The sequence below is a fragment of the Penaeus monodon genome, chromosome 14 (assembly GCF_015228065.2).
Source record: "Penaeus monodon isolate SGIC_2016 chromosome 14, NSTDA_Pmon_1, whole genome shotgun sequence".
Lineage (NCBI taxonomy): Eukaryota > Metazoa > Arthropoda > Malacostraca > Decapoda > Penaeidae > Penaeus > Penaeus monodon.
In genome coordinates this window covers 14,987,732-14,997,731 of record NC_051399.1, presented here as the reverse complement: position 1 = coordinate 14,997,731, position 10,000 = coordinate 14,987,732, and the positions used below count along the sequence as shown (strand labels likewise).

The 10,000-nt window shown below is 43.3% G+C and overlaps 1 protein-coding gene across 1 annotated transcript in view; it reads right to left on the bottom strand.

Annotated features, from left to right (window-relative positions):
• Positions 1–10,000, bottom strand: part of LOC119580594 (protein FAM193A-like) — a 46,149-nt gene that overhangs the window by 34,952 nt on the left and 1,197 nt on the right. The window contains exon 3 of the mRNA XM_037928704.1: positions 7,814–7,986. Within this exon, the coding sequence (XP_037784632.1) occupies positions 7,814–7,986 (173 nt within the window). The remainder of the gene's footprint in view (positions 1–7,813; positions 7,987–10,000) is intronic.

The window sequence follows — 10,000 nt, the reverse complement described above, 5'->3', positions numbered from 1 at the left end:
AAAAGATAACACCGGCACTCTCCGTGGAAAGGAACTGAGGACCCTACCACGTACTCACTCCAAGAGCATCACAACATGAAAACTACAATTAAGTTTCATGCTGTGACCATGGCGGCTCAGACTATGAACCTACCGTTATATATATATATATATATAAATATATATATATATATATATATATATATATATATATATATATATATATATATATCATCTGTTAACGGTAGGTTCATGTCTGAGCCGCCGTGGTCACAGCATGATACTTAATTGTAGTTTTCATGTTGTGATGCTCTTGGAGTGAGTACGTGGTAGGGTCCCTAGTTCCTTTCCACGGAGAGTGCCGGTGGTACATTTTAGGTAATCATTCTCTCTATTTATCCGGGCTTGGGACCAGCACTTGACTTGGGCTGGCTTGGCCACCTAGTGGCTAGGTAGGCAATATAAGGTGAAGTTCCTTGCCCAAGGGAACAACGCGGTGGTCGGTGACTCAACCCTCGAATTCAGATCGCCGTCGTGACAGTCTTGAGTCCGACGCTCTAACCATTCAGCCACCGCGGCGTTGACGATCATGGGCTTCCATGATTTTTACTTAGCAATTTAGAGCGGTGGTTTGCCATTGCCTTCCGCCCGGTGTTTTTATCGAGTCACCATCTCTATTTACCCGGCACTGATTTGAGCTGGCTTGGCCACCCAGTGGCTAGGCAGGCAATCGAGGTGAAGTTCCTTGCCCAAGGGAAACAACGCGCTGGCCGGTGATCTTGCGTTTTTCTTTCCACTTGTACCATCGACAACCCGCAAATATCTTTTATGTTGTCACTCAGTCCCGTCTTCGGCCTGCCTCCTCCTCTGTTTCCCATCACCATCCCTGTCAGCAAGCCCCTCTCAATACTCTTACTTCTCATCACATGACCAATAAACTTTAATTTCCCCTTCAGCCAAAATCCTGAAGATGGTAAGTTCCCATGACTCCTGCCCTCAGCAAAATTTTCACAGGATGGAATGTTCACATTCCCTGCCTCTCAAACCAAATTCTTTTCTTGATATAATGGTACTGTCAGCTGGATTGTTGGGGTTAATACCAAATGTACTGGCAGCTTTTACTGTTGCCTACACACCACTTGATTGCCTTGGAAATACAAGGAGTTAATATGAGGAATTTTGATATAGGTACAAGGTCTGATCTTGTTCCTGTTGTAATGGCCTCTACTTTCTTTCTGAGATTTAGAAGGAAGCCTCTTGGATATTGATATTACGTGAGAGAATGAATTGTGTAATTGACTTAAGCCTTAAGGAATTCAGGACTACAAATCCTCAGTCCTCTGAGGAAGACACCAATGACGACCAGAGATTTTGTTTTGGTTTTGTGGGTGAACGGATGTAGTCATCTTTATTGGTTGGCTTTCTTTATACAGAGAAACACAGGCAAATGTCACCCTGAAGGATCAGAATGTCTGTCAATATATTTCTATCAATGACCATTCTGCAGTGTCTCCATGAAGAGACAGCCACTCAGTAGGGAACCCATGGCTAGACTGCTAATATGTTGATTCTCTTCCACTACAAACTCAAAGTGTCTGAAGTTCAGCAATGAAAATTCATTAAAAAGCCTTGGAGCTGCTGATTCTATCACCTGCTCTGATTGCTTTGTCCGTGGGAACATTGGTGAAGAGGAATTTTACACCTAACACTTGCCATTCCTCTTATCCCAGTATCTGGAATTGTGAAGCTGTCTGATGATATCACAGGATTTCTTCAGATGGGTATCACTGATGACCCCAATAGCACCAGAGTGTTTGTTTGGCAAACACTTTGCAAAATGGTGGGGAATGTTGCCAATGTCAGAACTCAAAACCTCATTTTTAAAATTTGAACAATTGGAGCCAAAATTATTAACAAAAATTAAATCATCTTTGTGAATTTGGGTCCTCGAACTCAAGACTGTCACGACGGCAATCTGAGTTCGAGGGTTTGAGTCACTGGCCGGCGCGTTGTTTCCCTTGGGCAAGGAACTTCACCTCGATTGCCTACCTAGCCACTGTGTGGCCAAGCCAGCCCAAGTCAGTGCCGGGTAAATAGAGATGGTGACTCGATAAAAACAACGGGCGGAAGGCAATGGCAAACCACCGCTCTATATTGCTAAGAAAAATCATGGAAAGCCCATGATCGTCAAGGCCGCGATGGCCAAATGGTTAGAGTATCAGACTCAAGACTGTCACGACGGCAATCTGAGTTTGAGGGTCCGAGTCACCGGCCGGCGCGTTGTTTCCTTGGGCAAGGAACTTCACCTTGATTGCCTACCTAGCCACTGGGTGGCCAAGCCAGCCCAAGTCAGTGCTGGTCCCAAGCCCAGATAAATAGAGAAAATGATTACCTAAAAAGGTAACACCGGTACTCTCCGTGGAAAGGAACTGGGGACCCTACCACGTACTCATTCCAAGAGCATCACAACATGCAAAAACTAAGTATCATCCTGTGACCACGGCTGCTCAGACATGAACCTACCGTTAAAAGAAGAAGAATGAATTTGGGGGCTTGCATTTCCCATTTTACAAACATTCTTTTTATAGGTGATACTTAAGGACAGGACTCTCAAGATCTAACTGTAATTCTATATTTGGATAACTCAGGAATATGCAATACTCAGAGTTTTTTGGCTGAGAAATACTTGAAGTTACCCAAATTGTAATACCCTGTAAAATTATAGATCATTTTTCCTCACCGTCATTTCTTTCCACATTGCACACCCTTATCCTATCACCACTGAGGTTGATGGAGGGTACTGATACTGCCTTGTAGAGTGAAAAGATTCAAGCTGCCACAATCTTGGCAGGCCCATCAGAAAGTGGTGGGATTTTTTTCCCACACAACTTTTTTTTTGTGTGAATGAGATGTAATGTTGTGTTCTTTAATATATCTGGTAGTTTAACCCACTTGGTCTGCGGGGTATGGCTGTATGCGTGGCGATGCGCCAGAACAAGTAGTGCGAGAAGTTCCGCAACATATAGTGGACTCGTGTGCCCAGTGTTTGAACGTTGCCAGAAATCGCTAGAGTCTATGATGCTCAGAAATCTGTGATATCCGTTGGTGTTGAGTTAACAAGCTTCCATTAGTCACAACCATGATATCACCCCTCATTTAATATCACTCCCCTCGTAGGCCCGCCTGAACTGATGACCATTGTTTTCCCATCGCTACCTTCTTGTGAGTGAAATATAGGGACTGTGAAGAAGTACTTCTGGTGCTATATAGCATATTTTTAAAAACCAGACCCGTAATCTTTTCCCGCTCTAATGCTCCCTCTCCACACATAACACTATTACATATCAGTTAACTCTATGTATGTGCTTGTGCATGTGTGTGTGTGTGTGTGTGTGTGTGTGTGTGTGTGTGTGTGTGTGTGTGTGTGTGTGTGTGTGTGTGTGTGTGGTGTGGTGTTTGTGTGTGTGGGGTGTGTGTTTGGTGTGTGGTGGTTGTGTGTGTTGTGGGTGTGTGTGTGTGTGTGTGTGTTGTGTGGTTGTGTGGTGTTGTGGTGGTTGTGGTGTGTGTGTGTGTGGTGTGTATGTGTGGTGTGTGTGTGCATGTGTGTGTGTGTGTGGTGTGTTTGTGTGTGTGTGGTGTGTTTGTGTGTGTGGGGGTGTGTGTGTGGTGGTGTGTGTGTGGTGGTGTAGTGTGGTGTGTGTGTGTGGTGTGTGTGTGTGTTGTGTGTGTGTGGTGTGTGTGTGTGTGGTGTGGTGTGTGTGTGTGTGTGGTGTGTGTGGTGTGTGTGTGTGTGTGTGTGTGTGTGTGGTGTGTGTGTTGTGTGTGTGTGGTGTGTGGTGTGTGGTGTGTGTGGTGTGGTGTGTCTGGTGGTGGTGTATGTTTTGTTTTGTGTGTGTGTGTGTGTGTGTGTGTTGTGTGTGTGTGTGTGTGTGTGGTGTGTTGTGTGTGTGTGTGTTGTGTGTGTGTGTGTGTGTGTGTGTGTGTGTGTGTGTGTGTGTGTGTGTGTGTGTGTGTGTGTGTGTGTGTGTGTGTGTGTGTGTGTGTGGTGTGTGGTGTGTGTGTGTGAGTTGAATGGCAGGAAATCTCTATAATATGTCCAGCAGAAGGCAAGATAATCACTCACCAACCAGATTTTGCCCAGCAAGTCTCACCAGCTCTTCACTTTGCACCCTCCAAGCTGAGGAATACACCAGCCATCCGCTCCCAGTCTCAAGGTGGAGATGGTGCCTGGGTGGGGCGCGAACCACCGACCCTTCAGATGAGAGGCCGACACATTACCACTCTACTAGCCCGGAGGCTTGCGAGCAAACAAGGAACACATCTACAGGTGTTCCTCTCCTGAAGAATGCTCCTACCATTCCTTTCATAACCATGTCCACGATAACAATACAAATGATGACTACATACCCTCCTTGAAGCTGCTGAGGACAAATGCTCTTTCTGGTAAGATTTCTACCATTCCTCGATTTGGCTCCTTTGTTATTACTTTGTGTTTTTACATGGCATCACTATTTTCTGGAAAACTCTTGATGTCTACAACTGTTCCAGTAGCGATACCTCAGAATAAGGGGAATTTGAGTCTGACCCTGACAAATCGGGCAAGACCGTCTTCAATATTGATTATGTGCCCTTGACTGATACGTCTTGAACTTGAATGAGCCTTTTGTGATGAATGTTAATCCATTCGCGACGGGTGCTTCGTAGTGCCATACATCCTATTTGCCGGGTGACAAAAATAGCAGCGATTGCCCATGGCCAGGACCGCCCGCGTGCCACTCATCATAGGCAAATTAGAACGTAAGCTCCAGTTTTACAGCCTTGAGATTATATTGAAGTTTATGGTTCTGAGAACCAAACACAATGTTTTGCGTGTTCGTAAAGCTAAAATGCAGTCTCATCGCTTGTTGTAATGGATGAGAGTTTTAGTATAGAGTCCAAACTCTCTTATAATGTCATGTGCATTACTCTCAGTAACATATCTAACCACATATTGTGAAGGGAAATCAGAGATTTTATATATATGTAAATATTTTTTACATGCCACTCCTCATAAAGTGGCGTGCCACTCTTGAAAACATCCGTAGGTGCATAAACTGACGTTGCAGTCAGCACAGTAGCTTCTCCTGCCCATTTTATAGCCTTGGCTTATATTAAAGATTATGCTTTTGAGAACCGAACACAATGTTTTTCATGCTCATAAAGCTAAAATGCAATCTCATCACTTGTTGTAATGGATGGAAGTTTTAGTATAGATTTCAAACTCTCTTATAATGCCATGTGCGTTACTCTCAGTAAAATATTTGACCACATATTGTGAGAGAAAATCAGAGATTTTATAAAAAGATGATATTATCTATTTTTGATACATGTCACTCATAAAGTGGCGTGCCATTCCTCGAAGCAGCCATAGGTGCACAGTCCCACGTTGCACTCCGCGCAGTAGCTCCTGCTGCTCTTCCTGCACCCATGCCGTGAGCACACAAGGATAAGTCCGATATGCAAAGCTTAGCCTTGCCCTGGTTATGCCCATGAGGGGAGCTCGGCCTGTGTCAACTAATGCTGACTCGCTCACGTGTGTCAGCTGATGCTGACTCGGCTGAACCTAGTCCTTACCCGCCATGGTGCCCAGCCACAGCAGTATCCTCCAGGCGACAATTGCAACTTCTTGCACCTGGGTGGGGCGCGAACCACCGAGTCCTCAGATGAAAGGCCCAGAGGCTCACGAGCAAACCTTACACCTTCTTCTCCTCTTACATGGTAACTTCACATTAGAGCAACCCTACAACCTGAAGTTCAGCATAATAATCCCAGGTTGGGTCATGCCAAGTCCACCACCTTGTCCATGCTCGTTGGACAGCGGCCTCCCCTCGTTCCCTGCCTGCTTACATAACGCCCATGTACTTATAGCTGCAGAATCCGAACCGAGATTAGTATTCCCCGATCCTCCAGCAGAACAAGACAACAGCAGCAGCAACACAAGGACTGCCCAGTCCTTAGCTGACAGGCTCCCCATTGATCTCTGACTTCAGCTTCAGCACCCAGCCATACCTGTGGGCACTCACACCCACAACAAACACTCCCCAAAGAGATAAGACACCAGTATAAGATAGTAGATGCGCACTCATTCATCTACTATAACATCTTTACATGATCTCATGACGTAATTAGTGGTTATGTGTAAAAAAATAATAGTAGTCTAAATCATCTTTAAACTATCCATGTACACATAACAGATGTCCCCGAGGTCCATTACATTATGTCTCACGGGTGACACCCGGCAGACGGGCCGGAAGATCAGTATCACACATATGAGACACCCGGAAAATGGGAAAATGAGCCCTTTTTCGGGCGTCACACATGTTTGACACCCGGAAAAATGCTGTTGGGATGAAAAAGCACTCGGTTCCCCTTCCTTCATTTGGGCAAGGGAGAATATTCTGAGGCATTATGGTTTTACAGATACCTCTGGAGTTCAGATCTCCTGCATGATGCCTCCAGCACCCTCAACATCTCCAGCTTCTTCAAAAAGAAGCTGTTGCAGAAAATTGTCAAAACAAACTGGTAAGCATCTCACCTTTTGTTTCTTGTATTTTGATTTGAAAGTATGGTGTTTTGTATTCTACTTGTCCTTTTATAAACACGTGTTTTACAATGCCTTTTTTCTTGCCATTATAGTTATGCCTGCCAAGGTCCTCAAACACCCTCTTCACACATGAAGATATAGGAGGTCATGACAGTTCAGCAGCTCTGGTTGTACCTTGGCCTGTGGTTCCTCATGGGACACCAATCAAAATGTTGCATGAGGGACTTCTAGTCCACCGATCCCATGATGTCTCAAGACTCCCAGCCACTGAAGTCATTGTTTCCCACAACTATTGCTTCAAAAGGCATTAACCTCTCTGATCAGCTGGTGCAAGAAGATCTATCTTCTATCTTAATAAGCTTACACATTCAGACTTCAGGAGGGAGTTGATGCAGGGGCCAAGAAGAATGCCCTGGTTCTTTCTGGAATGCTTCTCCCGAGGAACCAGGTATCTGGATGAAAATCTGGTACAGACACACATACCAGTACTGGTACTGGAGGTGATGTGTGTTGAAGGAACAGACTAAGGAGAACAGTGCCCTATGATGCTTACATAGGGCACTTGAATAAATTCAACTCACTCACATGTCAATCAAATCTCTTCTACCAACACATTGCCACAACCTTCTCACTCAAAGTTGGGTAGGGGAGATGTGTAAAGTTGTCAAGAATCATTTCTCTCCATCTCTCTTTTTAAATTCATTTGAGTCATTACCAAAATTCATTGTGGCACAATTAACGTGTATGCAAAATTAATATAAACTAAATGGTGGATTGGTTATGAACACAAGCCCTAATGGCACCAATGGATTTTTAAAAATATGTCAGAAAACACAAATTTTCAGACAACTCTGTCAAATCATTCCCATGCCAAAAGGTGCCAATATGCTAACAAGCATCTGACAAGCTGTGGCTGTAAGTTCTTTTTTTTCTTTCTTTCAGGCCAGGAAATTTATTGAGTAATCTTTTGATGAATGACGCAATCTAATCACATCTTGTGCCTGGGTTCCGGTGGCTTGTCAACGCCTTGACAATCCAACCATGAGCCAGACCATAACCTGAGTATGGAGTAGAGTGCACTAATACACACCAGACTCATCAAACTTTATTCAAAATTTTACCCATTTAACTCACCATAGTTGGATTAAAAGGCATCAAAAGCAATAGGTGTAACTGAAAGCTATCAGTGAAAACATCATCACTACCAATCCAATCCTTCGCCTTAATCCCATTGTCCCCGAAAATACTTACAGCGGCTGCCATAGAAGCATTGCAAAAGTGACATTCACAACTGGATGGAGAGCGAACATCTGGGGTTGAGGAGAGAGCAATGCGTGCATTGCCTGACAAGGGTTGGCCTTCTAATTGCCCAGTTCGACCATTAACACAATCATCACAAGGGCACTGCGCTCCACCATCCTCACCTGAAATATTATGAAAGTGAAAAGCATTTGCACTTACTGTGTTTACAGAATGCAAGTACTTCTAAGACTTTAATGGGAATAAAAAATAATGTGCAACACAGATTAAAGACCATGAATGGTGTACTGACTCATCTACCAACATCAAAATGACATATAGTAAGAAATCTATGGAAAATACAATACATAGACAGATTCAATCTTACATGCTGGTGGCCACACACATAGATTTGGGGGTATAAAAAACAGATGAATACCAAGAATGGTATAATGCCAGTATTACTCCTCTGCAAAGGAGTTGGCAAATCGACCATTGATGGTAATTATGTGTTCTGTACTCCCATGAAGCAAGGAGTGTGATTCTGCTTGCAGGACCTTATCCAACCATACATTTCACAGATTTTTTAACTCAATGCTGCCAGGAATATGCAACATTCACTGTCATCTTGTTGCTGTGAAATGTGTTTACAAGGTGGATGGCTCCATAAGTGCAGAGCCACCAAGGAATGAATAAGTAAATTATGTTCCTCATCTAATTGCCATTCCTTGGGATTTTTCTTCTTAAGCTATTAACCCCTTCAATCTGCATGATGTGACCATTGTGTCATGAAAAAATTTGGCTCGAGGGATGGGTGACATGAAAATACTGTCATGGGAAAATCTGGCTGTGGCCCAGGTGACAGGAACTTGCCGTTATGAGCATTTCAGCTGAAGGTCGGGGTAACAGGAAAGACTTGCTATGAGTGCACAAACCTCTTGGGAGAGTGATTAAACTCATTTAGCAATTTTGCATTATTTTCACTGATTAATGAGTGTGGAATGTAAAGTCCATGAGCCATGACTGGAAGAACATCAGCTCCATTGAGGATGTCATTTCCGTGCTCAGCTTTGCATTCCTGGCATTGTGATTGGCAGTGCATGTTGTATTACAAAAAATTGAATTTTGTGAAAAAATTTACACAAATAACAAAATGTTATTTTTCTTGTACTAAATTATTGACTACCTAGAGAGATATGAAGTCTGTGCAAAGAAAACAGTAAATTACCATCTGGATAATGTAAATCAAATGACAGATATGGACATTGGAAAACAGCAAACAAGCTAAAAATGCTTATGCAAAAAAAAAGAGAAAATAAGTGTGCCCGGGGTAAAAGCCATGCACTTGGCAGAACGGCTACTCATGTAAGTCTAATGCCTGTTTCTTTGGTCAAGTGATTGCCATGACACAAGCAGATGTAGCAGGTTAATATCAATATTGATGTTATCAACTTTATGATTTTCATAATGATATTAACAATACTAATGGCAATATTAAATAAAATACAGTATTTCCAAAAGTTAAGAAAAAAGTTAACAGGTGAGATAAGTGATTGACTCCTTGACTCCATTTGTGGAACCATCTACATGTTGTGGTGGATGCCACAATCACTTCACTCAGTACTGGTGTAGCCTTGCTCAGCATAGTTGCCTTCGTACCGAGCCAGCTGGCTGGCAAGCAGGCAACAGCTGCGTGCCGCAGTCAGCAGTGGAATGCTGCCAGTGAGGTCAGCACTGATTCGCCATGACTCAGGAGAGTGGGATGCAGCCTTTTGGCCAATCAGCGTGCTCGGCCGCAGACGACACATTTCCCACATTGTATTTATACTGCATGCTCACCGAAAAATGGACACACTACTCTGCACCTCTGCGTTTGATTCTCCTATCCACTGAAGGCCTAGGCTCTTCATTACTCTGCCCTAGGTCTCTCCAACAATGTCAATACAATGTATGTATGTGCATGCCATTCCAGCAGTGAATGGGTTAAATATATTGATACAAATAAAGAACTGCATATAAAATACTCATGATTATTTGACAAACTCAAACATACATGTCTGGAGTGAACCAAAAATACTCTGGACATTAGATTCTATATATTTAATTATAGGACAACTTCAAACAATAAAGCATAAAGGGAAAAGTAGATACAGCAATAAAAAAATAAAACACTGAATCTATACATCCTAAATCACAACA